General features: G+C 55.6%; 1 protein-coding gene across 1 annotated transcript; it reads right to left on the bottom strand.

Moving 5' to 3' along the window:
* EHD1 (EH domain containing 1) lies at positions 1–26,387 on the bottom strand. The gene is made up of 5 exons (XM_032282905.1): positions 25,661–26,387; positions 21,847–21,944; positions 7,209–7,621; positions 2,560–2,724; positions 1–2,097 (listed from the first exon to the last, which is right to left on the bottom strand). The coding sequence occupies exons 1-5, from the start codon at positions 26,062–26,064 to the stop codon at positions 1,573–1,575; spliced, it is 1,605 nt and encodes a 534-aa protein (XP_032138796.1). The 5' UTR covers positions 26,065–26,387; the 3' UTR covers positions 1–1,572.
* Between the last annotated feature and the right edge of the window lie 1,077 nt (positions 26,388–27,464).

Genomic DNA, 27,464 nt, shown 5'->3' with positions numbered 1-27,464 from the left:
TTCGGCACAGTTCTGACTTTTTAATGCACGGAGAAAGTCTTCACTTTCCTTCCCACAGGTGTGAACAAGCCACTGCAAATTCAACAGCAGTGCTGCGTCCATCCTCACCTAATACTGTGTGGAGTGACGGGCCAGGGAGAACAAGGTCAGTTCCTGCAGACTCGGAGCAGCGCTGGGGGGAGGCTCCCTGAGACCCCCAAAGGAGAGCCTGGTGGGACACCCAGATGTGCAGGACCTGGTGCTCCACCAGCCTCTGTGCCACCACTACCAGGACACCCACTGGCCTGCGAGTGTGCCTGGCCCTGGAAGCTGGGCCCGATGGCCCCAGGCAGAGGGGGAGGTGGACTGAACTGGCCCAGGCCACTGGGCCACAAGGCTCGGGTTTCTTATTGCTCAGCCTGGGGCCAGGGGCATTCTAAGGACATCCAAGTTAGCTGCCCTCCTTTGCTAAGCAGAGGAGGAAGGTAGGTAGGAAATGAAGGGGATTACAGGAGAAGGGGCTGGGTTTCCCCTGGCCCCGCTGTCTGAACACAAAGAGCCTGGCCAGAACCACAGGCTTCCTCTTACCAGCACCAAGATGTCATGAGGCCCCTCCACCCACCACCAACCCCCCACCTCCTGCTGCGGGGGTGCCTCCGAAAGCTCCAGTTAAGTGAGAAGGTGGGGCAGGAGCTGGGGTGACCACCCTTCTTCGGCCAGGAAATGCAACTCTGGGGTCCAAGAAGGGGATGCTCCCCGAGTACCCACATCTAATGCCCCCTGGGTGGGGCTGCCCCTTGCCTGGAGGGTGGGATGGGGAGACAAAAATCACAGCTTTACAACAGTGGTTGGGGAAATTCGGTCAAGTATGAAAGGTGTCACTTTACAGAACAGAAACTAGCTTATGTATTTTTCTGGAGGACGTTCTCCTACTCCCCTGAAACCCCCAAAAAAGACCAAGGTGGCTGGGTCCTGCTGCCGTGACTGCTGAGCAGGGTGGTGCGTTGGAGCCGGTGGGGCCTGGGAGGAAGGGCAGGGCCTAAGCTCGGGGAGCCTGGGCTGGGGAGGGGAAGGCACAAGAACCCACTTCGCCTGAGAGCACGGAGGAGGCAGGGCCGGGTGACGAAGGAAGCCACGGCCCGTGAAGCAACCTCAGCTCAGAAGCAAACGGAGGGTGCCTGGTGTTCCTGTCCAAGAAGCCCTGGCCCAGCAGCTGCCAAAAGGTACCCGGCTCCCCCGCGGTCACGGTCACTGCACACACTGTCCAGCCAGAGCCGGAGCAGAGCAAAGGCCGGGGGCAGAGGCTGTGCACATGGGGCTGTCGCACAGAGGAGGCGGCGACGAGGAACGCTGCCCTAATGTTATATATTAAAATATCCATAGTTCCTGTGCACAAAATTCCATCATCTCACCCCGTCTCCCCCACCAGGCCCAGGAACAGCCTTAAAAGAAAGATGGTGGTTTTCCTTTTCGAGAGGCGAGGAAACATCCGCTCAGTCTTTATGGACCTCGAGAAATGGTGAGCCTTCCCCTCTCCCTCCCATCTCTGCCTCCCGGCCAGGCATGGAGATAATGAGGGCAGGGTGGGCGCTGTCACTCGTGCCTGCGTTTGGAGGGCGGCACCAGGTGCGGGGGCAGGTCGGCGGGCAGCTCGTGGCCCTCCAGCTTGACCTTGATGAGGTGGTTGGCCAGTGCGAACTCCTCATCGTCCAGCAGCCCGTCTCTGTCCACGTCGGCCAGCTTCCAGATCTTCCCCAGCACGGTGTTGGGCAGCTTGGACTTCACCATCTCCTTCTTGGCGTTGGCGCCCGTGATCTTGCCATTGACGGGCGACAGCGTGTAGAAGATCTCGTCATAGGTGGGCTTGTCTTTGCCCACCACCCACTCTACGTCATCAATGCCCTCGCCGGCCCCCTCGCCGTAGCCGTGCCCGAAGGGCCCGTTCATGGTGCCGTCAAAGGCGCCACCCTTGACCACCTGGGAAGGCATCAGGGACTCCTCCTGCCGCACCATCACCATCAGCCGTGCGATGTCGTTGGCCAGCATGTCGTCCACTGTATCCAGCAGCTTGGGCTTCAGGGCCTGGAACTTGCTGAAGTCCTGGGTCTGCAGGAGTTCCTGTGGGTGGTGAAGGAAGCACAAGCGCTGGGAAGGGTGGCCCCTCCCAGACTCCAGGCCAAGTGGTTCCCGTGAGGGCTCTTCAAGCAGAAAGTGCTGCTCCCCGACACTAGCCGGGGTGACTCAGTGAACCCCTCTGGGCCTTGGCGCCCTAACCTGTACACAGGAGGCAACTCCAGCTCTTTCCTGGCACGACTGTGGCAAGGATTAATGTACAGGGCACCAGAGTGCCTGGCATGGCCCTGCCCTCCCCCCACCATGCAGGGTGAGTCACCACATTCCCCTCTGCGGTGTCACAGCCTGGGTCAGCTCTGAGTTGGGTGGGGTGTGGTGATTAACCCAGCTGCTTCCGTTTGGAGAGGCCCTTCCCCATGGAGATGGGATTCCCTCCAAATCCAGTGCCCCAGGCCTTTCTCTGCCCTGATGGCTGCCAGCCCACATGGGGCCTTGGGACAGCTGTACCTGCATCTTGCGGAGGCTTGGGAAGTCACCGGGGGAGATCTGGTGCTCGCGCTCGATCTTCTGGTAGATCTCTCCCAGGTTGTTCACCAGCTCTTTCTTTTTGCTCTCTTTCCCAAAGACATTGGGCATCTCCTTCTTGAGGGAGCTGATGATGTAGGCGTGAACCTGTGAGGACGGGGGCAGGCATCAGGCGCTTTCTTGGCACATGCCCAGGCTGCCCCCAAGGACACTACAAGGTGCTCACTCAGAAACAGGGAAGGGGAATGGATGGGTCAAGCTGAAGGCTGCTGCCACCACCGGCTCCCACTGGCCTAGAAGCAGACAGTCTGGCAGCGGCACACCTGCTCACTGCCGCAGGGCAGAGGGCGGGACAGGAAAGGCCACTTCCAACAGAAGACAACAGCCTTGGCCTTGCACGGATCACCGTGATGCCCCAGAAATAGAACCAAGTTTGTCAACCCAAAGAAGGCTGTTGTGCCCCGCTGGGCACGTTGCATACCCTCCATTCAACCCTCACTGCAGCCCTGCGGGTTGTGATTCTCCCAACCCTGGCCCTCCGAATGGCTGGTAAAGGCTGCCTGGGGCACTTGGCTCCCATATGGAGGAGCTGGGATTGGAACCCAAGGCTGCTGAAGGTGGCCCGCAGCCCACGTTCCTTCTGTTTCTCTGCAAGCCCCCTTCCCCGCAGCTGCCCCCTCCCACACAGCAGAGCCGGGAGCAGGCTTCCTGCAGGGCCGACCAGCCTGCATGTGGGTGGAGCCCACTAAACTCCAATGGGCCCGAGCCTGCCCCATTCCATCATCACAGCTCCGATGATGAAGGGTTTGAAAAATCCCATAAAAGCTTCTCCTGGCGGTTGCCAGTTTTATCCCAGCTTCAATACCTTGCTTAGACACGTGCCAGTTCAGGGCAACACCCGCTTCATTTCCTGGGATCGAGCTGGGAACCTGGCAGCCCTTGAGAGTAGCCCAGCCCTCAGATCTCTCGGCTTTGTCAAGTCACCTCCAGCCACGGATGGCCGTGGCCAGCCAGGCTCACTGCCCTTCTGCCCGGCTCCAGCCCATCCACCTCCCCACTCAGTCTCAGCCTTCTGCCCTGGCTGGGGGCCTGGCCCAGAACTGCCCAAGGGAAGCAGCCCCGCGCCATGTGGGTCTGATCTAGGGTCTCCCAGGGACATGGTGGCAGACAGGTCCCAGGCCAGTGGGAATCGCCACAGAGAGCACCACTCAGTCCAGAAAAAGGACGCAGCAGGTGTGAGGGAACACTGGAGGCCACGGGGTTTGCCGGGTGTGGTGACTCAGCGTGCCTGGGGCCCGGCAGTCACACACTGTCTCACGGACGACCACGCAGGGGCCCACGCCTGCCCCCTGTCCTGTCTGTCCTCGAAGGTGGCTGAGCAGGGGAGCTCTCTCTGCCCTGCAAGGAGAGGGGCTGTGCTAGGGCCACAGCCCTCAGCTCAGGACATTCTTTGTCCTTTGAGGCCGGGGTCACTCACCAGGGTTTTCGCATGGGTTCCTCCCTCAGAGCTGGCTCCACTCAAAGGGAGGCTCCAGAAGGGAGATATCTAGAAAAGTACCCAGCCGGCCGGGCGCGGTGGCTCACGCCTGTAGTCCCAGCACTTTGGGAGGCTGAGGCGGGCAGATCACCTGAAGTCAGGAGTTTGACACCAGCCTGACCAACATGGTAAAACCCTGTCTCTACTAAAATATAAAAATTAGCCGGGTGTGGTGGCCCATGCTTGTAGTCCCAGCTACTGGGGAGGCTGAGGCAGGAGAATGGCTTGGGCCCCGAGGCGGAGGTTGCAGTGAGCCGAGATCGCACCACTGCACTCCAGCCTGGGCAACAGAGTGACTCCATCTCCAAAGAATAAAAATAAGAAAAGCACGCAGCCCTGTGTCTTCCAGAGCAGGCATCTGACCCGTGCCTGCCCATGCACGCAGCTCACGGGTCTCAGGCCAGAATTCGGACTCCTCATCTGCAGGGTGAGGTGGGGCCCAGGGTACTTGGGGAACAAGGGGAGGACAGTGGTGGCAAAGGATGAAGGGTCAGCTCTCGCCGCTCAGGCCAGGCAGCACCCACATGCTCTCTGGCCTCGAGATAGTGTGGGCAGGAGGACGACTGTGCTCCATGCCTGCGGAGTCTCCATGTCTCTGAGCAGGCAGGGGCACAGGCTCCCCAGGAGGTACCCACCCTCAGCCCTCAGTTACACTCTGGAGATCAGAGGACTGTGACCCTGGCCACAAGCATTGCTGCCACTGAAGGCTTAATGCCCACACAACATCTGCCCTGGTACTCCCTGCATGCCACAAGGTGGGGGCAAGCACCCCGCTCTCTGTGCTGTCTCACCCAAGAACCTGGGGCTATCACCAAAGGGCCTGGCTTGGCAGGCAGGACAGCTCCCCAGCCATGCTCTGGCCTGGCCTGGAGATAGAAGCTATAGCAAGGGCCTTTAAAAAAAAAATTTTTTTTAATTAAATAGAGCAGAGTCTCACTAGGTATCACCAGCTCAGGCTGGCCCTGAACTCCTGGCCTTAAGGGATCTTGCTGCTTTGGCCTCCTAAAGTGCTGGGATTACAGGTGTGAGCCACCATGCCTGGCCAGGGCCTACTTTTTTCTTTCTTTCTTTTTTTTTTAAGATGGAGTTTTGCTCTTGTTACCCAGGCTGGATTGCAATAGCACAATCTTGGCTTACTGTAACCTCTGCCTCCCAGGTGCAAGCGATTCTCCTGCCTATAATTCTAGCCTCCCAAGTGGCTGGAATTACAGGCATGTGCCACCACGCCCGGCTAATTTTTGTATTTTTTTAAATAGAGATGGGGTTTCTCCATGTTGGTCAGGCTGGTTTCGAACTCCCGACCTCAGGTGATCTGCCTGCCTTGGCCTCCCAAAGTGTTGGGATTATAGGCGTGCACCACTGTGCCCGGTCGCCTATTTCTTTTTTTGAGACAGTCTTGCTCTGCCGTCCAGGCTGGAGTGCAATGGCACAATCTCGGCTCACTGCAACCTCTGCCTCCTAGGTTCAAGCGATTCTCCTGTCTCGGCCTCCTGAGTAGCTGGGATTATAGGCACGCGCCACCATACCCAGCAAATTTTTGTATTTTTTTTAAGTAGAGATGGGGTTTTGCCGTGTTGGCCAGGCTGGTCTCAAACTCCTAACCTCAGGTGATCTGCCCATCCACCTCAGCCTCTCAAAGTGCTGGGATTACAGGCATGAGACACCATGCCTGGCTGGAGCCTATTTCTTAAACAACTGAGCTTTGTGCTAAGAGTCTGAAAGAACAGCTGGGTGCCCTGCTAAGATACGAGTGTGGACTTGGTCACTTCTCAGCTTTTCAGACAGTCTGTGTCAAGCAGTCCTGTCCACCGGTCAACCCCAACCACAGCCGAGACTGTCACTCATGGTGACTCATCTAGGCCGGCCCACGACAAGGTGCTATCCAAAGTCAGACACCCTAAGGGCATGCGCTCTGTCACTCTGTGTTGGGAGGGTCTGCTGGTGGCATTAACCTTCATTTCCTAGACCCAGCCACGCTGGCTCTCACTCAAGTACTTGGTCAGCCACTGAGATTCCAAACCCTTCAGCCACTCAGAGGCTGCTGCTAAGTGCTGCCAGGCCTGGGCTGCCAGGAGGGGTAAGGATGGCCTGCAAGGCCTGCTGGACTGACACCACCTCAGCGTGACCCTGGCTTCAGTGCCCAGCACTCCCTGGGCTATAGGCTGGCACCCCGTCGCCTCAAGAGCTGCTTCCTGTCGCAGCTTAAGCCTCAGCTCCTGCAGGGCCTTCCCCAGCCCCTCTACCCCGCTGGGACAGCCCCCAGCACTGGCTCCGCAGCGGCCTGAGCTCACTGATGCGCATTTTTTGTTCATGTGCTCTGTTTTCCCCATGAAGGCTGATGAGTGAACAGGGGCGGTGGATGGGAGACACCATGTCCCTGGTGTCCAGCACCACGCTGAGTGTACTTCAGGCTCAATAAACCCCAGACAGGTGGGTAATCCCAGCACTTTGGGAGGCCGAGGCGGGCGGATCACCTGAGGTCAGGAGTTTGAGACCAGCCTGGCCAACATGGTGAAACACCATCTCTAATAAAAATACAAAAATTAGCCAGGTGTAGTGGTGGGTGCCTGTGACTCCAGCTACTCGGGAGGCTGAGGCAGGAGAATTGCTTGAACCTGGAAGTCAGAGGTTGCCATGAGCAACCTGCACTCCACTGCACTCCAATCTGGGTGACAGATCGAGACTTCATCTCAAAAACAAAAAACAAAAACAAAAAACCCCAGAGGGAAGCCAACGAGCCTCAGAGCTCTATCCCCCAACACCCCATTTCTGAGGCTGCCTCCTTTGCTTCTGTGGTAACTTCCTGCGTGCTGTTTCTGTGTTGTAAGCATAGTCAAACCCTTCTTGGCATAGTTGGGGTATAAACCACAAACAGAACAAGTTAAGAAGGAGGATGGGTGGAGAATCTTAGTTAAAAGCAGGCTGCACTCAGCTGCTGACCAAGGACTGGTTTCTGCAGATAGAAACTGCTAAGTGCAGGTCTGCCTGAGCAGCGAGCTGGGATGGGTCTTGGGCAGTCCTGGGACCTCAGTGCCACTCTCGGAGCCCCATGGCCCTGCCTGGCAATAGGCTGCTCCCCTCACCCAGGGCCTACCTTGGCCAGCCGCGCCCGCTTGATCAGGTCATTGAGCTTCCTGAGGGCAGCGTTTCGGGGCAGAGACTGGATGTCCTTGAAGAGGTCCTGCTCCTCGGCCTCAAAGAGCTTGCGGTTGTCGGGGATGAGGAGCGGGTGGGACCAGAAGGAGCCAATGTAGACCCTGACCACCTCGGGGGTGTTGATGATCTTGCCCAGGGACCACATGAGGGCCCCGTACACCCGCATCAGCTGCTGCGTCTCGATCTGGTCTGCCTTGTTCAGCACCACGCGGATCTTGTCCTCGTGGTTCTTCAGAGCCTTGATCACTTCCGAGAACTCATCGGAGATGTCCAGCTTGTGGGCATCGAAGAGCAGGATGATGCGGTCCACCCGCTCGGCGAACCACTCCAGGACAGCTGCAAAGTCATAGCCTGGGGGGAGAGAAGGGAGAGCTCAGGGGCGCCAAGGGACCCGCTGCTCTGATGGTTCTCATCTCTAACCTGGCCTGGTATTTCTCAGCTTGAGATCGTTTTTGAAATTCCTACAAGGGGCTGGCACGGTGGCTCACGCCTATAATCCCAGCACTTTGGGAGGCTGAGGTGGGCAGATCATGACGTCAAGAGATGGAGACCATGCTGGCCAACACAGTGAAACCCCGTCTCTACTAAAAATACAAAAATTAGCCGAGTATGGTGGTGCGTGCCTGTAGTACCCAGCCAGTTGAGAGGCTGAGGCAGGAGAATCGCCTGAACCCAGAGACAGAGGTTGCAGTGAGCCAAGATCGCACCATTGAACTCCAGCCTGGGCAACAGAGTGAGACTCCATCTCAAAAAAAAAAAAAAAAAAAGATTCCTAGAAGGCACTCATCTAGACAGCACAGCACCCTGAGGGCAGGATCATCTTCCCTGTTCCTGCCCCCACCACAACACTTGCCGACCCATGTAGCACCTGCCACAGACAGGTGCTAATGCAAAAGTTGTCCCACAGTCCAAGCTCTAAGGTGGGTTGGACAAGGGCGAGAGTGAGGAGGAGACCCAGCACTGTGCTCAGCACAGCACAGAGGGTAGAACACAGACTCCAGTGTTGCCACCTGCCAGCTGCGTGCCCTGGGATGGCAGTGACAAGAGGCACCTGCAACAGTAACTGCTGCTGCTCCTCGTTCAGTGTTGATGTGCCAGGCATCCCAGTTTGCAGGGATCTCACTTATTTTCTGCAACAAGGGTTGGCAAACTACAGCTCAGGGATCAAACCTGGCCCACCACCTGTTTATGTAAATAAAGTTTTATTGAAACACAGCCATGCTCATTTGTATTATCCATGGCTTCTTTTGTCTAACACAGCAGAGTTCAGTCATTATGACAGAAACTATAAGGTCTGCAAAGCTGGAAGTATTAACTATCTGACCTTACAGAAAAAGTTTGCTGACCTCTGCTCTACAAGAAAAGAAGCCTGGGAAGTGCTACAAACCACTTCCCCTTCCTGGGTCTTAAATACTTCTCCAAACAAGTGGCTGGACTGGATAGACTCCAGCTTTAAGCTCTACAGTCTTTTTTGTTTTTAATTTTATATTCATTTTTTTAGAGACAGGGTTCTGCTCTGTCACTGGGGCTGAAGCGCAGTGGTACAATCTTGGCTCACTGCAACCTTGAACTCCTGGGCCCAAGCCGTCCCCCACCTTAGAGTCCTGAGTAGCTGGGACTACAGGCATGTGCCACCATGTCTGGCTAATTTTTAAATTTTTATTTTGTAGAGGCAGGGGTCTCATTAAGTTGTCTACGCTGAACTCCTGGGCTCAAGAGATCCTCCCACCTCAGCCTCCCAAAGTGCTGGGCTGACAGACCTGAGCCCACATGCCTGGATTCTAAAGTCTATTCTATATTGCTTCCTACCAACCTATTATGGCCCAGTGAAGGCCCATCAATTAAAGTGAACTCTGTCGCCTGTGGCAGGCTGCTCATTGGCATTCCATCTAAAGGAGGAACTAGACATAACTATCTAGTTTCAGCTGGATTCGTGGCCTCGCAGCTTGAGACTGCATTTCCCAGCCTCCCTTGCAGCAGAAAAGAACAAGAAAAGGTGCATGAGCCCTTTGTTGTTTTCTCCCTCCTGAGGACTGGGACGCAGATGTGATGGGAGGAGCCGGAGCAAGCGCTTGGTGTTCAGAGATGAAAGCTCCATGTTCAGAATGGCCTTGGACTGTTGTTTTTCACATAGACTATCAGATATCTGACTTAAGCCAATGAGTTTTAGGTCTCTGTAACAGCAGTTTAATTTGAATCCTGTTTGACAACCAGGCCTCTTCAAAAATATTTCCACTTCAGCCTGGGCAACATGGTGAAATCCCATCTCTACAAAGGTGGTGCAGGCCTGTAGTCCCAGCTACTTGGGAGGCTGAGGCAGGAGGATAACCCAGGAGGTCGAGGCTGCAGTGAGCCGTGATCATGCCACTGCACTCCAGCCCGGGCGACAGAGTGAGACCACCTCAAAACAAAACAGCCAGGCACGGTGGCGCAAACCCAGCACTTTGGGAGACTGAGGCGGGTGGATCATGAGGTCAGGAGTTCAAGACCCAGCCTGGCCAAGACGATGAAACCCTGTCTCTACTAAAAATACAAAAAATTAGCTGGGCATGGTGGCACACCCCTGTAGTCCCAGCTACTAGGGAGGCTGAGGCAGGAGAACTGCTTGAACCCGGGAGGTGGAGGTTGTAGTGGGCCAAGACTGCGCCATTGAGCTCTAGCCTGGCAACAGAGCAAGACTCCTTCTTAAAAAACAAAACAAAAAATCCACACCTCTTCCTCTGCCCCTAGAGTAAAACTTCTCTGTCCTCATGGTCTAGGAAGAGAAAGGAGTGACAGGCAGGCCGTGTTGAAACAAAGGCCTAGAGTCCTGGAGAGGGGCCACATCCTCTCTGGCCAATTCTGGGCCAGCATCCGTGTCCCTGGCTCCGTGGCTCAGTCTTCCCACACGTCCCTGGTCACCCAGATATAGGCCACCCCTCTTCAGAAGCACCAAGTACTTCCCAGAGAGCAGTCAGGCTCCGGAAATGAGCTGGAGAAGCCACTCCTGCACGGGACAGTCAGGATCGCCCGGCTCAGACCCAAACCCCTTCTCCTCCCACAGCCTGCTCCCAGCATCCCCCTGAAAAACACTCACCACCCTCTCCCCAAGCTGGGGATGGAGACAGGTGCTCTCTAGACTGAGAGGGACAGAAAAGCAGCAGCGAGGCGGGAGCTCCAGGGACAAAGCATCAAGGAAAAGCGGCAGCTGGGCACGGTCACCCACAGTGATGGGAGGCCAGCCCTGCCATCCCAGTGGGAACCTGCTGCTGACTATTCCACTGCATGGGGCCCCCTTGGTGGCATCCACTGCTCCCACCCTGTGAAGCTCTCCAGGGGGAAGGCAGGTCCACAGCCCTGGCTCCCGGAGAGGCTGCCTCCACGCACAAGCGCGCCAAGATAAACAGCACCACGCAGTGTGCAGGGTTGAGCTTACTCGTGGGATAAACACTCCCACCGCTGGCCCCATGCCCAAGCGTGCTTGGCGCCATCTGTAAGCCCAAAGCCACAGGGCGCGGAGCCCCTCCCCACACCTGGCATTCCCAGAGGGAACTCGGGCCACTACATAAGATGGCTCTGCACTCCACTCCCACCCCCTGCCACCGACTCTGTGGCCTGAAGTTCTTTTCTTAACTTCTCAGTTACTTTCTCCATCTGTGAAACTTAAATACCAATTCCTCGGCCTGGCACAGCAGGGAGGAGGGCGTGTGGGAGCACTGGGCCCCCAGCCCAGGACCCGGCAGGGAGGGCCTCGAAGTCGGCAGGCTGGGGCGGGGGAAGCCAGGGCTCTGTGGAAACGAGGGGCCAGCGGCCTGGGACCCATCACCGGGCAAAGACTTTCATCCTTAAGCAAAGTCACCAGAACGTACGGAAAATCCCAAATCCATGGCTTCAGCCACACTGCCGGGGCAGCCTCTCCATAGATGATGTGTGACCATTCCCCACCCCAGCCCAACAGGAAATCGGGTGCTTGAGGGCCAAGCTTCTTAACAGGGAGGGGTGCAGGGAGCTGGGGTCCTGGCTGTCAGCCTGGGCAGGGAGGCCCACACAGCCTTCCAGAGGCTCGGGTGGATAGTCGGAGATAGCAGAGGTGCCAGGTTCCCTGTGTCCAGAAGGTGTGGGAGGGCATTGTGCCAGGGCACCTCATGCTACCACAGGCTCCTCTTTCCAAAGTACAAGGCCCTGGGAGCCTGGACTCCCTACAGCTGGCTCCAAGCTCCACAGGAGGGGATGCCTGGGGGGTGAAGTCTCAGCAGAAAACCAGAAACAGAGGTCAAGGGTAAAGGGAGGGAAGCAGGGGCAGGGAGAGGCTGCCTCTGTCCCCGGGGCCACCAGGCCACACTGGCTGAGCCTGCAGGGCCTCCCTGGGGCCCGCAGCCCACAGCCTTTTATGGCCAGCTCTGGGAACGCAGGTCAGCGCTGAAAAGACGATGACTCAAGGGCTGAGGCTCCTCGCTCAGCAAAAGGGGGGCCCAGCTTCTCCCCTCGTGAAACCGTTTGTCCTCAGCCCACCACAAGCTGAAACTAGAATTCACACAGCTGGGGAGGCGGTGATGCCAAAACCAAGTTCTTGGGAATAGGGGCGCCCTGATGGGCTGTGCTCGGCTGTGTTAGCTTTGGCCTCGGAGTCAGGACGGTGCCTGGGAAGCTGAGGTCATCCTCCCAAACTCCACCCAGCAAGGCCCACTCCCACCTCCCCCTGGATGGCTGGGGGACCCTGGGGAAAGAGAGAAAAAGGAGAAGGAAGAGTGAGCACTCTAAAACTCCCTGCCCCCTCCGCTCCCTGTCCAGGAGCCCCGCCCCACCTGCCGCAGAACCCATGGTCTCCAGTTGGAGTCAACAGAGCTAAGCCCATTTTTTTGCAGGTGAATAAAATTTCCTGTTTATTATAGAAAATGCTCTCTTCCTGTGAGGGAAACACAGTGACTGGCCAGCTACACCCACAGGTGACAAAAAGGGCCACAGCCCTTGGGCCTGGGCCACACAGGCATGTGACCACGTGGCTACAAGTCCCACCAGGCCCCCACTGCCCTTAAAGGTACCTGACTCGGCCTTAAAGACACCGGGTTTCAAGAAGCGCCAAAGGCTACACAGCACAGCAGTAGCTCAAGCCACTCTCGATCAGAGCTGGGCGGCTGGTGACAGGTACAGAACAGGGCCTGCCAGCACCCTGGCACTGGCCAAGGCAACGAGCCTTCAGGCTTTGGAACGCACCAAGGCCAGCCGGGAGTCTGACACCACCTATGCAAAAGCAATTCCCAATAGCAACAGCAAAAGCTGGAGGTTGTGTGTGCTGGGTGACAGAGAACAATGTCCCCTCTCTAAGGTAGGGGCCTGGTGTTAGCTTGACTGGCCCAGGCCCCAGTGGGAGTCACAGCACTGACACCTAGCAAAAGGACACAGAAAACATGGCCCAAGCGGGTGGGCTGGAGAGGAAGGCCCACCTGCAAAGGGAGTGGTTGCAGTGAGTGAAAGCCAGAGCACCTCTGATAAGGGATCATGAGCCACAGGGAAGCTCTGGCTCAGAAAATCCTGGGACCTGGAAGACATGATGCTAAGTGATGAAATAATCCTGTCACCTTTTCCAAATAAGACATACACACAGCCAACAAGCATATGAAAAAATACTCAACATCACTGATCATTAGAGAAATGCAAATCAAACCACAATGAGACACCATCTCATACCAGCCAGAATGGCTATTATTAAAAAGCCTAAAAATAACAGATGCTGGTGAGGTTGTAGAGAAGGGGCGCATTTACACGCTACTGGTGGGAATATAAGCCAGTTCAGCCTCTGTGGAAAGCAGCTTGGAAATTTCTGAAAGAACTTAAAACAGAACTACCATTCGACCCAGCAATGGCATTACTGGGCATATACCCCGAAGAATATCAATCTTTCTACCATAAGGACACATGCACACATATTCATGATAGCAAAGGCTGAATCCACATAAATACTCATCTACAGTAGACTGGATAAAGAAAATGTGGTACAGGCCGGGACGGTGGCTCACGCCTGTAATCCCAGCACTTAGGGAGGCTGAGGTGGGGAGATCACGAGGTCAGGAGATCAAGACCATCCCAGCTATCATAGTGAAATCCCGTCTGTACTAAAAATACAAAAACAATTAGCCAGGTGTGGTGGCGTGCACCTGTAGCCCCATCTACTCGGGAAGCTGAGGCAGGAGAATCGCTTGAACCTGGGAGGCACAGATTACGGTGAGCCAAGATCGCACCACTGCACTCCAGCCTGGGTGACAGAGCAAGACTCTATCTCAAAGAAGAAGAAGAAGAAGAAGAAAACTTGGTACATATACAACATAGAATACTATGCAGCCATAAAAAGGAACCAGATCATGTCCTTTGCAGCAACATGGACAGAGCCGGAGGCCATTATCCTCAGCAAACTAACACTGGAACAGAAAACCAAACACTGCATGTTCTCACTTGTCTGTGCGTGCTAAACATCAAGTACACATGGAAACAAAGAAGAGAACCACAGACACCAGGGCCTACTTGAGGGTGTGGACAGAAAAACTGCCTATCAGGCTGGGCACGGTGGCTCACACTTGTAATTGCAGCACTTTTGGAGGCTGAGGCAGGAGGGCCGTTTGAGCCCAGCCTGGGCAACATAACGAGACCCCCTCTCTACAAAAATTTGAAAATTAGCTGGGTGTGGTGGCATGCATCTGTATTCCCAGCTACTTGGGAGGCTGAGGTAAGAGGATTGTTTGGGCCAGGGAGGTTGAGGCTACAGTGAGCTGTGATTGTGCCACTGCACTCCAAGCCTGGGTGACAGAACGAGACCCTGTCTCCAAAAAAAAAGAAAAAGAAAACAAAACGACCTAACCAATACTCTGCTTGCTACCTGGGTGACGCAATAATCTATATGCCAAACCTCACAACACTCCATTTACCCGAGTAACAAACCTGTACATGGATCCCCAAACCTAAAACCAAAGTTTCTTTAAAACATCCTGTCACTAAAGGACAGATACAGCACTGAGGATTCCACTTACAGCAGATACCAGAATAATCAAGTGCACAGAAAGGGAACGTAGAAGGGGGAGTGCAGGGGCTTCGGGGCACAGGGAGCGGGGAGGGGAGCTGGTGTTATACAGGAAGAGTTTCCATTTGGGAAAGGAAGAGGCTGGAGCTGGGTGGTGGTGATGGCTAAACAATGAAGAACGTGCTAAATGCCACTGAACTGCACGCCTAAAAAAAGTTAAAATGGGCCAGTCGTGATGGTTCACACCTGTAATCCCAGCACTTTGGGAGGCCAACATGGGTGGATCACCTGAGGTCAGGAGTTCAAGATCAGCCTGGCCAACATGGTGAAACCCCATCTCTACTAAAAATACAAAAATTAGCCAGGCATGGTGCTGTGCACCTATAATTCCAGCTACTTGGGAGGCTGAGGCAGGAGAATTGCTTGAACCCAGGAGGCGGAGCTTGCAGTGAGCCAAGATCATGCCATTGCACTCCAGCCTGGGCAACAGAGTGAAACTCCATCTCCAAGAAAAAAACAAAGGTTAAAATGGTAAATATTATATGTTAGGTGTATTGTATCACAGTTTTTAAAAAACAAAAACGAAAAGTCCTGGGGTGTCGGATGAAAGAACAGAGTGGCTCCCGGCAACCAGGCTGAGCCAAGTGTGGCGCCTCATGACAGGTGCCTCTCATGGCGACCTGGGTCCTGCCGGGCCTCCTCTGGGGCGCCCCTCTCCAGGCACTGGCCTTACAGGACCTGCCTTCCTGACTACGGCCCAACCACGCTTCCCGCCCCAGCACAGAAGGGGAAGAGGGAGGTTCTCCGGCCTCCACGCCCTACTCCAGCAGCCTCCAAAACACAGGTAGTTCCAGCCGCTGGGGGAAAAGCTGCTTTATACATTCCAAAGTTTTCTAGAACACGAAACAATAGAGGGTTTGTCTCCAATCGACTTTTGTTTCCTGTCATTCAGGCTGCGCTTTCAGTATTTCTCACCCCAGGTCTCTATCACACAGGTTTCCAATGCGCGCCGGAGGGGCCCAGGAGAACAATACGGAGATCCAGGAACAAAGAGGAATCTGAACCTGAGGGCTCGTTCCTGGGCTTCTTCAGGCTGACACGCCTCTGAAAGGGTTTTTCAGCGGAGCGCAGAGGCACCCCCATTCCTCAGCATTTACCTGGGAGCAGCACACGTCCACACGAAGCACAAACTTGACTCAAAACTGCCCCAAGGTGGAACAACCCAGGCGCCCCCTATAGGTTACGGATGACAACTGATGGTACATCCCTGTGATGGGAAAGGGCCCCCAATGAAGAGGAGCGGCTCCCCAATGAAGAGGAGTTCTCAAACACCCAGATGCAGCTCAGAGCAGCCTGCTAGGTGAAGGCAGAAGTGAGAGGCTTCCTCCTGTGTGATTCCATTTAGGTGACATCCCAGAAGAGGCAAAAGTTAGAGACAAAGGTCAGCGGGTTGCCTAAGACCAGAAGAGAGTACGAGGGGCACGGGAACTTTCCGGTGATGAGAATACTCTATCGTGGCAGTGGCAGCCCGGGAATGCTTTGTAGAGCAGGACACATGAGGAGGGTGGACTTCACACAATGTAGACCCCAGCACATCAGACACAAGCAGCAAAAGAGGGATGGGCGGGGACAGAGGAGCTCTGGAATCAGGCCCACATTTCCATCCTGAACCTTCTCAACAACCAGCTGCGTGACCCAGCAGGCCTCTGGCCTCTCGGAGCCTCAGTTCCCAGCTTCAGTCTGTACCGTGAAAACAGTAGGTTTCCAGCTCAGAGGGCCGAGGGAGGATGGAGTGAGCCTGGCACGCTGTGAGCAGGAGTAAATGTTTGTTCTTATTTACTCGCAGGATTTGTATTTTGGGCTTAAGAAGCTCAGATTCTGATGGGTGTGTAGGCAAGGACTTCAAAGGCATGAGGAATGCCTCATCCCCCAAATATAAACGGAATGTTTGCAGGCACTTGGCCAGCTGCTCCCCAGCCCGCCGCCAGCACACAGCCTGAGAAACAGGTGTCAAGCGCGGGCAGCGCCTGGTACGCCTCCTCCTTGGCAGAGCCTGTGCGCCCCCAGCAGAGGCTGTGGCCAAAAGCTGTCCTGCCGTCCTGGCCTGCTGGGCCACAGAGGGAGGGCACAGCCAGGTGGGGCAAGCAGAGGACTTCCGGAGGCCCGGGGCTGGGAGCAAAGGAGGGCCTGGAACCAAATGGGAAACCCCAGTTGAGTCAGCACTGTCCTGAGGATATTCCCCAGGATGTTACTCAGATCAAAGTCTGGGAAGCCCTGGGTTTTTCCGTCTCTTTACTAGCAACCAGCTGACACTTAAACACTTAATTGTGTCCCAGGTGCTAGGGCAAGAGCTTAACATGTAAATTCTGGTAATCCACAATAACCTGAAAGGCTGTGGTGCTTCCTGATGGACGGATGCAGCTCCAGGGGCCAGAACAACTCCCTAGAGCCACACAGCTCCTCAATTACTGACGTGGGATTTGAACCTTCTGATCTACCTGTGCTGTGGACGCTGAATCCAAGAGGGACACAGCACCTGGCCTGGCTCATGGCTTTTGGACTGCCCCTGGGAGCATTCGATGGTCGGCAGAGCACCCTGGTGAAACCCTGCCATGGGGGGCTGCTGCCAGTGGCATCTCCATTTTGGGAGGTGTCGGCAGGAAGTGGGGGCTGCCCACGGCGCAGGCCCACCTCTGGGCCAGAGGACTCAGGCCACACAGGTGGGAGTGTGGGCAGGGAGGCCCCATCCAACCACTAAGGATCGGAACAGCTCCCAGGCTTAGAGGGAGCCTGCAGACCAGCAGGGCAAGTGAGAGCCCAGGGCACCAGGCTCCCTGGATAGCCTGAGGGGTCATGTGTGGCTGGAGACAGGGAACAGGGAAAGGTAAGACCATACCAGACCTCAGGTCCATTTCAGGACTGCAGTCTAACGTTGGGCAGGAGAGAAGCAGAGGGCGGCCTCTGTGCATCTCAGGAGGCCCAAGAGAGGCAAGGGTCTGTCTGACCCGAGTTCTTGGCACTCCTTCACCCACAGCCTTCATGCCAAGGCCCCGTTCTCAGCCCTGCCGCGGTAGGAGCACAAACCCTGCCTGGGTTCAAATCCTAGTGCTGACACTTGCTGGCCTGGCTGTCATCTTAGGCCAATTACTTAACTTTCCTAAGCCTCTGCTTCCTCCTCTGAAAGGCAGGAGCTTCCTCCTAGTTGCAGCTGCTGTGATAACGCAATGGGACTCACTGACGTGGCAGCGGCCGGCAGAAAGTCAGACACAAAGCTGTCCAGGCTTCTGATCTGCTACTGCAAGTTAAAACAACACTCCCCTGCTGATACAGCTTCCATGGGGAGACTGAGGCACAAAAACTCCCGGTTAGCTCACAGTTGCCTAGTGACCACGGTGGGGAACGAACTGGCTGGGCTGCCCACAGAGGCCCCGCCGGGGATGACTGGGCACCCGGGCCCTGCCGGGACCGTGCAGTTGGTCGGTAGCCCGTAAAGCCAAGGGCACTAGCCCTGCCGTGCCCAGCTGCCCTTTGGAACGCCCTTATCAGTCACACAGGCAGCACTCAAGAATAAATGCAGCCCCCACGGGCCACCTCCCTGCTGACATAGGACAATATTATCTTTAAAGTCACTCAGCTTAGCACACAGGCAAAGGCAGCCCAAGAGACCCCAACCCAGCCTGCTTCTCCTCAGAGGCAATCCTCAGGGGTCCCTGACAGAGTACGGCTGCCTCCTGACCACTTTGGGCCTGCACTAGCCCACCTTATCTTTCTAGACTGTGTTTCCTGCACAGACTAGGACCATGGGGAAAGGGGAAAAAAGTCAGGAGGGGTCAGGCAGGGCCAGATATGGTGGGAAATGGAAGTAATGCAATTAGCAACCCCAATGTCCATCCACGGCCTCCGCAAGGACGTGTTTCCAGGGAACGGGCTGGCAGGCAGGGGAGGCGTGTTACGCTGGGGCCCACATGCTCTTCTGGTCCTATCTTTCTGAGGGAAACACCTGCTTTCCATGCCAGCAGCAAAGGCAGTAGTAGGCGGCCAGCCCTGTCGGGAACGCACTGCCCCGCTCTGACTTCCTCCGCTGGACAGGCCACATAGGCCTTTCCATGACTGATGGGCGGGGCCTCCAGGAGAGAGAAATCCACTCCTCCTGTGTCTACCTAGAGGTCTCATCCTGGAGTTTATAACCAGCACCTCCAAGAGGTACCCAGTGACAGTCTTTCTCTTGAAAATAAAACACCAAGGGCCGGGCGCGGTGGCTCAAGCCTGTAATCCCAGCACTTTGGGAGGCCGAGGCGGGTGGATCACGAGGTCAAGAGATCGAGACCATCCTGGTCAACACGGTGAAACCCCGTCTCTACTAAAAATACAAAAAATTAGCTGGGCATGGTGGTGCGTGCCTGTAATCCCAGCTACTCAGGAGGCTGAGGCAGGAGAATTGCCTGAACCCAGGAGGCGGAGGTTGCGGTGAGCCGAGATCGCGCCATTGCACTCCAGCCTGGGTAACAAGAGCGAAACTCCGTCCCAAAAAAAAAAAAAAAAAAAGAAAAGAAAACACCAACATCAAACCCTAACCAGGTAACTTTTAGCAAAATACATCTAAACCAAGGCCTCTAGGGCCATGGAGGAAAAGAAATGGTCTAGTAAAATCGGTTTGATCTTCAGCAGGAAACCTCTCTTCCAATCAGAGGGACGTGCTTCTCTTTCAGCCCCTGGCTCCTTCCTGCCCATGATGGGTAGAGATGACCTTCTGTGGATATAGGGGAGCCTGGCGTCTCAGGGACACAGAGGAGCCACACTTTGCACCTGGAGGGGACAGGGAGGTCACACAGGCAGAGCATGACAGCACACTGACAGCAGCCTCGTGTCCTGCTGGCTTGCTCCTCCACTTGTCGTCTGCATAGGCAACTCCAGGGTGGGGACCACAAGGCAATGTGCATGTCCACCCCTTGCTCCCAATCAAAATGCCACGTTGTGTCTGAGATCTACTGATATGGAGGGTACACTTTGGTGCTTGTCCCAGAGACAGCTAGTGTAGACACCTGTGCCTGCCTCTTTCTTACCAGGGAAAGGAAGCAGAGGGGTTAGAAGGAGGGGAGGGAGTGTCTCAGGCGGCAGGGCCAAGGCAAGCAACACAAGACATACAACCACAGCCAAGCGTGGTGGCCTGCACCTGTGGGCCCAGCTACTTGGGAGACTAAGGTGGGAGGATCGCTTGAGCCCAGGAGTCCAAGGCTACAATGAGCTAGGATCACACCACTATACTCCTGCCTGAGACCATCTCTAAAAAATAATTTTTTCAGCCGGGCACAGTGGCTCACATCTCTAATCCCAGCACTGTGGGAGGCCCACTGCAACCTCCGCCTCCTGGTTTCAAGTGATTCTCCTGTCTCCCGAGTAGCTGGGACTACAGGCGCATGCCACCATGCCTGGCTAATTTTTGTGTTTTTAGTAGAGCCGGGGTTTTACCATGTTGGCCAAGCTGATCTCGAACTCCTGACCTCATGATCCACTTGCCTTGGCCTCCCAAAGTGCTGGGATTACAGGCGTGAGCCACCACACCTGGCCTCTTCTTTTTTATGAGACAACAGAGGCCACAAAAACCCTGAACCCTTCCTGTCAAACACCTTAACTCCAGCGCCGAAGGGAGCAGCGGCACTCTGGCCGGATAAGCATCTTCTTGTGTGCCACTGTTCTTTACCCCAGGATGTGTACATAGCCGCTGGCCTGCTGGGGCTTCAGCCTCTATCTGATGGCTGGATCAGAGGAGTCCCCAGGTATGCTAATGATAAGATAACAGATAGAGGCTCAGAGTCCTTCCAGAATACCCCAGCCCTGGAGGCAGACACGGAACAAACTCCCTCAGTGGTTCTTTGAGGCAGAGGTTGCAGTGAGCCAAGATCGAGCCACTGCACTCCTGCCTGGGCAACACAGCGAACTCCATTTCCAAAAAAAAAAAAAAAAAATTAAAGAGTAACTTACTTATTGAGCCAGGTGTGGTGACTCACACCTGCAATCCCAGCACTTTGGGAGGCTGAGGCCGGCGGATCACCTGAGGTCAGGAGTTTGAGACCAGCCTGGCCAACATGGTGAAACCCCATCTCTACTGAAAATACAAAAATTAGCCAGGTGTGGTGGTAGGCGCCTGTAATCCCAGCTACTCCGGAGGCTAAGGTGGGAGGATCGCTTGAATCTGGGAGTAGGAGGTTGCAGTGAACCGAGATTGCACCATTGCACTCCAGCCTGGGAGACAGAGAGACTCTGTCTCAAAAAAAAAAATAGAGTACCTTATTCAGATTTTCTGACCTTGCTTTGGCAAATGACAGGGTTTTTGCTTATCGGGCCTTTTCTTAAAACTAGGTTGGAACAACAACAGCAGTAAGAAATAAAAATATTAGCGTCTGCTTTTTGTTTTTGTTTTGTTTTTAGAAGTGGTCTCTGAATCTACTCCCTTGAACTCCCAGGAGCGTCACTATCACCAGAGGTGGGAGAATCTAAAAGCTTAACTGGCAGCTCTGAAAGCGGATGAAGGCCAGTGATTTCAGTATGTTCTGATGCAGCCCACAGGGACAAGGCCTGCAAGCCTGGAAGGAAAGAGAAGCAAGGTTTCTCAGCTCCAAGAACAGAGTCCCGACGCCCTCAGAGTCCCAGGAGAGAGAAACGTGCACTCCAAATCCTAGCTGCTGGCTTTGACTACAAGGCTCCCCCACCACAGGCCAGGCCAGAGGGAAAGGGACCCGGGAAGCATCTGCAAGTTAATCATCAGCAAAGTTGCTCCCTTGTCCTCAACCCCTCTTTGAGTTCGATCTTATTTCATTTTCACATTTGGAGCTGCGGACTCCACTCCTCACCTTCCAGGTACTAGCCTACCTTCAAGCTCCTCCCAGAAAGCATCAGGCTCCAAAGCACCCCACCCTTCCGTGAAAAAAGGGCAGTGACAGATAGAGGACCCAGTTCAGGCTCGTCCAGAACCAGATCTTCAAAAGAGCTTGGCAGAATCCAGGCAGGAGCTGACACAATTGGAACGGGCATGGCGCACTACTGCACAGTATGAAGGCCAGGGAGGCTGCTGACTGTCAGCCTCTAAGCAAATGTAAGCAAATTTCCACCAGCCCCTAACTGTTTCATGAAATTCTGCCCGCTTCTCCTTTTACCTGGCTCTCTCTCAGTCTGGCTGGACTCAAAAGGAATTTATATGGCTTTGAGAAGCAAAGCTTTTCAAGGGACCAGGGGGTGGTTCGGAGTCAGCTGCTTCCTGCACCCTCACAGGATGGCCCGAGGCCCATTCCCATCCTGTTGTTTCCAGCATGCCCCAGGGATTCAAAAGTATGACAGCCACACAAGATTGGCTGTGGTCGCACCTCCTCGCTTGCGCCGAGGAGGAAAGCAGCTCCCGCCCTCAGTGCACAGAGCACTCTGGAGATGGGAGGCTGATGTAAAATGGGTTCTCCCTCAGACACATTTTTTTTTTAGAAAGCCTGAGGCTGGAAGAAATCTCAAGGGCAGCATCTGAATCAGGATGCAGACCTCAGAGAGAAGGAGGTCTGACAGGACCAGCGAAGTGAGCCGCGGTCAGAGTGTTTACCTCTGCTGATGCGCTGCTTCTCTCCGGACAGGATCCCGGGGGTGTCGATGATGCTGATGCTGTCCAGGACGGGATTGGGCAGCTGGGCACACATGAACCTACATGAGAGCAAGAGCCAGAAGAGAGGCATCACGACGCAGTCCTCAAGGCTCCAGACATAACAAAGGGCTCTCTGTACCCCTTCCCTTTGTCTCTGGCTTCCTTTCCAGAAGCAGGGAACTGACAGGTGGTTTTCTATCTCAGTTTCCCAGGGTGGCCGGCGAATTGTACAGACTTTCTCAACTGGGAATGCAACCAGCAGGGTCAAACTCACCCACATCAGCACTTCCTCACATTTGCTTTTCCCCTAGAGTTTGAGAGGTCAACTTTCAAGCTGCTGACTTGTTAGTGAAAACTGCACCAGCCTAGGTCACCATTCAATTCATAGGGGAAACAGACGGTGACACTGGGGCCTTGAAATCCCATGTTAGAATTTTCCACCACTGGGCTAAATTTCCACCCTAAAGAGAGCCGGCCGCTTCCTACTGCTGCTAGGGCCAGCCCTGCCCCTTCAATCAGCCGCTTGGGTGAGGGAATTGAAACTGACGGCCGGCAAAAGCTGGGGACCACACACAGGCTGGTAGACAGTGTGACAGAGAGGCACAGACACGCCATTATCTGAAAGTCAGAGCAGGCTGAGGAAGAACAAAGCCATGGAGAGGCTAGCAACTCCTGGGCCAGGGCTCAGCTACGTACGCTGGAGTTTCACACTAAGCTTAGAACAGCCCAGAAAGGCACAGGGCAGTCTCAGTTGAGAGCAGGGATCCTTCACTGGGCACAGAAAAAGCTCCTTTAAAAACTTCTCTGAAAGGCCAGGCGTAGTGGCTCACGCCTGTAATCCTAGTACTTTGGGAGGCGGAGGCAAGTGGATCACCTGAGGCCAGGAGTTCAAGACCAGCCTGGCCAACATGGTGAAACCCTATCTCTACCAAAAATAGAAAAATTAGCCGGGCGTGGTGACACCTACCTGTAATCCCAGCTACTCAGGAGGCTGAGGCAGAGAATTGCTTGAAGCCAGGAGGTGGAGGTTGCAGTGAGCCAACATTGTGTGCCACTGCACTCCAGCCTGGGCAACAGAGGGAAATTCTGTCTCAAAAAACAAACAAAAAACTTCTCTGAAAAAGGTAGTGAGAGCAAAGAAAAGACTGACCCATTATCTGTAGGACACAAACTTGAAGCTGCCTTTCCAACAGAGGGTAGGAATCTGAGCCTATCAGCTTTTCCCTTTGGCCCCAACCCCCAGCGACCAGGGACCCACAGGCAGAGAGCAGCTGGCCAGGGCGAGGGGTGCTGCCTGCAAGGCAACGGAGCAAGACCAGCTGACCCTCAGGGCGAACGAAGCATGGGCCTTACTCTCGCCAGTGCCAGCAGCAATGCATGCAGGCCAGGACTGGCAGGAACTGCTGGAGAGATGATGACAGAATAGAAGGATGGGAAGCAGAATTGGCTCTGGGAAGTCACATACATAAAAACGCCTCATAAATGAGCCCAGAAAGCAAGTTAATATCTATAGGACCCAGAAACCACTTGCTCTGCAGAGCCCGTGGTGTATGGCTGAAAACAAGAAAGGGAGCAAGCAGCAAAGACGCCTCCGATTCCATCTCCCCAAGGACGCACAGGTTTCATCTTGCACAAGTGACAGTCCCAGTTACGCAACGAGTTTTCACAAGACACTCTTAGGACACCCCGACTGCACCCTGCCTTGGTCTGCTCCAGCTGATTTTATTCTTAGAGCAGCCACATAGGGGAAAAAGGCCGGAAAGTCAAATTCATGACTCAATGAGTCTCTTTAAGACTCGGCTGGGAGAGGCTGTATCAGCCAGAGAAAAGCCCCCTTTGTTGCACCCTTCTTGCCAGGCGTCCTCCCCACACTTCACAATCTGACACAGCTCGGGGCCCCAGCTCGGGCTGATAGGCCCCTTTCTGGAGGGCCATCAGCGATCAGGGATCCTCTGGAGACGAGGTGGCAGCAAGAAGGAAAAAAAAGTGTGCTACCTCTCATATCCTGTGGCACCAATGTCACCAAAGCACCAGGCCTGGACCAAGCAATCCTGAATTGCTTTTTGGGGTAGCAGCAGCAGCAGGCAGTGACTGGCCATGCAAAAGCCAGACAGTCAGTGCTGCTTAACCTAATGGGTGACTTCCACAAACCAGTTGGACTCTCTAAACCTCGGTTTCCTGAGCCAATGAGGTGGGGGCTGCCGAGATGATGTGTAAGATCCTTCCAGCTCTGAAACTTTAGGCTTCCAAATTCAGAAAACTGGTCCTGTGCCATGTTTCTCCTTTCAAAAAAGGCCTGCCCTCACAAGGAAAGTGAAGCGCTTGGGACAGCAGAGGCAGCAGGGAAAGGGACCCTTCCCATGGCTTCCCAAAGTTTTGCGTGGAAGCAGAGACCTAACACTTGGACTTTCTGGCACAGCAGCCAAACTTTCCACAGGGTCGAAGGGCTCCCATCAGCTAATGGTTTGAGCTAGTCACTTAACTACCTGGCAATCCTGAAACAAGGAGGTAAGGCTGGGGCAAGAGGACCCCGCCTCTTCAGGACCCTTAGCCCAAAGAGCTGCACTCAACCTGGGCCTGATACACAAACGCCAACAGCCATAGTACAGGAGGGCAGGCTGAAACGCCTGCAAGCAGCAACAGACCACGCTGAAGGTCAGCTCTGTGCATGGAGCAGGCCTGGCCACCGGCTTGGCTCTAGGGCAAGGTGCCCTGCACGGCTGGACCGAGTCTGGAAAGGAATGTGATCCCACAGGGCGGGGACTTGGAAGGCTAGATTCAAAGATTCCTTCAGAGGCTCTTCCCAGGTGCAGACTGCAGACTCTGAAAGGCATGCGGAGTCGTAGAATGTGGGGTGGTAGGGAGGGCAGGGTTTGGGAAGTATTTTGGTATGTCGCCTGGGGGTGGGGACCAGGATGCCTTGAGTTCCTTGGGAGAAAAGTGAGCCTGGGCATTGCACTCCTTAGACGGGAGGCCACTGTTTCATTCACAGCACTGAGAGAGGCAGAGGCTTGGGGATCACTCTCATCACGTGCAGAGGCCACTTAACTGGGAAAGAGAGGTCCAAGTGGGTGAAAGCAGCTCAGATTCTGTCCTTCAGTCCACAGAAGGGCTCAGGGCTAGAATCCCATCGCAGGACCCCAGCGCCACCACCTCCTCCTGCTTCCCGAAACCCTTCAAGGCAGCAATGACTGCTTGAGAACTGCCTTTGGGAGAAGTGTTCAAACCTCAGCTGTCCCCTCCAAGGGGCTGCCCCAAAGTCAGCAAGCCACAGCAGATTCTCCTCCCTCCTACACAAAACCACAGTCCCAGGGGAGGCAGAGCAGAGCCATACCGCACTGGCGAAGGGAATGGGTAAAAGTTTCATTGTGTTTTGCTATGGCACTTAAGAAGATAAGGAGGGAAGGGTTGATGTGCGTGAACCAAGTGCATCCAGTCTGTGGGAGCGAGGTGGAGACCAAGAAAGGGAGCGCAGGAATGGTTCAGTCCTGGTTCTGAGGGGAGTGGGGCTGAGATCTGCGAGAGGGCTTGGTGGTTAACCTGGAAGATTCTGGGGAGGACAGAAGCTGGGGGAGCCGGCAACGCCCACTCCTAAACCCCAGGCGGGTTTTCTCCGGGAAGCGGCAGGGCCCTTGGGCCAGGGAGTGGTCACTGAGGGTCTCACTGGGGCCTCGGTAGACAAAGAACGGCGGGGGTGACAGCCACGGGAGGGTCCGGCTCCGAGTGCGGGCTGGCCTCGGCCGCGCCCCACCCCCCTGGAGTGATGGGTGGGTACCTGTTGAGGAAAGCGTTGCCGAAGGCGTTGAGCTTGCGGAAGGGGCGCCGCGGGTCCACCACGAGCGCGTTACCCGGCACCACGCCCTCGGTGGGGCCGTGCATGACGGCGATGAAGGAGTCGGTGGTGGGCTCGGGCCCGATGCGCATCCCCGGGAAGTCCTGCTCGATCAGGTGCCGGATGAAGGTGGTCTTGCCAGTGCTGTACTGGCCCACCAGGAGCACCATGGGCTTGTTGTCGAAGTCAGCGTCCTCCAGCGCGGGCGAGTGGAACTCGTGGAAGCGGTAGTGCTCCTCCAGGGGCAGCAGCTTCTGCGCGTACAGCTGCCGCAGCCCCTCGGCCACCGTCTGGAAGAGCTCCGGCTCCTTCTTGCGGCGGGCATCCTTGCTGACCCAGCTGAACATGCTGCCGGACACGGGGCTGGCTGCTGCAGGGCAGAGCGGCGGCTGAGAGCGGGGAGAGGGCGCGGAGCCAAGGCGGGGCCGGCCGGGACAGGGGGCGGGGAGCGACCCACACTGGGCAGGCGCACAGCCGCCGAGGCGCCCTCTGCCGAGTGGAGCGCGCCCCTTGCGGAGCGGCCTTTATAGGGTCGGTCCCTAAGCGGCCACGCGAGCCGCCGCGGCGGGGGCGGGGCGGAATTGGGAGGGATAGGAAGGAGCCCCTCCGGCCCCGCCCCTCAGCCTCGTGCCACGTCCTCCCCTCCCCTGCCTCCCATTGGTTTATTCCGAATCTCGCGAGACCGTGGTTCGGGTGCCGTGGCAACCGCACCTGTTTCGCCCCGCCTCTCTTGGGGAGGCCGGCGGAGGTGCTGTGGTTGGGAAGGCCGGGAACAGACAGCGTCCGGCGTGAGAAGGTCCCCGGCCTGCGCACCTTCCGTCACCGTGGACACCCACACCCCGCGGGATGGCTCCACGAGACACCCAGTCAGGCATTCCGATTCCCTGACTACGCGCCTCGCCCGCCGTTCCCCACGTGCGGTCCTCCTCCCGCTGACTCAGAATCCCCCGAAGCATCGCAGGACCCCTGGGCCGCGGCACCACCTTCTCTCAGCCCCGCTTCCCACACACTCTTTGTCCCCTCATCTTTTATCTGCTTTGGGAGAGGGAGAGACAGGATAGAGGTAGCAGAGCAAGCTGAGGGAGTAGAGAATCCCTGGCGGGGTGGTGACAGAGGAAAGAAAAATGGGCAGGGAGAAGCGGGCACACGGGCAAACTGACCGGCAGCGTGAGTCCTGACCTCCCCTCGGGCCGACGGGGTGGAGTGGGAAAGGGACACAAGCTGGGGAGGACATGCGTGACTCCGGAAGCGCGCGGGGTAAGAGAAGGCTTCACTACAGAGGTGACAGCTGGGGCAAAGCAGGAGGACGTAAGGAGGAAGTTGAGGCCCTCTGACCACTTGCATTTAGGGAAGTGAAATCGGAAGTTCCCTATGTGGGGAAGAGGGGGAGTTTGGGGGCAACAATGAAATCTTGTGGGAACTTAGGGGGAAATTTAAAAACCCAAATACTTCCGCTTTCCTCTAGGGGTCACCACCATTTACCATCTTTTACTGGACCTGTGCCCTACCTCCCCTTACCAGTTCCTGGCTGTTCCATGGGGCTCACTCCCCTGCCATCCTCCCCGGCCACACACAGACCCTTTCGGCTGGCCAGACTGGTGAGAATCTTCAGTGGGTGATGTAAGAGCTTTGGGACTGATTGTTATGTAACTGTAGGTAACCAGTATCAAGACACCAAGGTCGGGGAGCAGGACCCTGAGGGCTCTTGAAGAGATCTGAATTGAACCTGCAACCTTGAAAGCCTCAG

This window comes from Sapajus apella, unplaced genomic scaffold (assembly GCF_009761245.1).
Source record: "Sapajus apella isolate SASKATOON/1434 unplaced genomic scaffold, GSC_monkey_1.0 scaffold14, whole genome shotgun sequence".
Lineage (NCBI taxonomy): Eukaryota > Metazoa > Chordata > Mammalia > Primates > Cebidae > Sapajus > Sapajus apella.
This window is presented reverse-complemented; position numbering and strand designations above follow the sequence as displayed.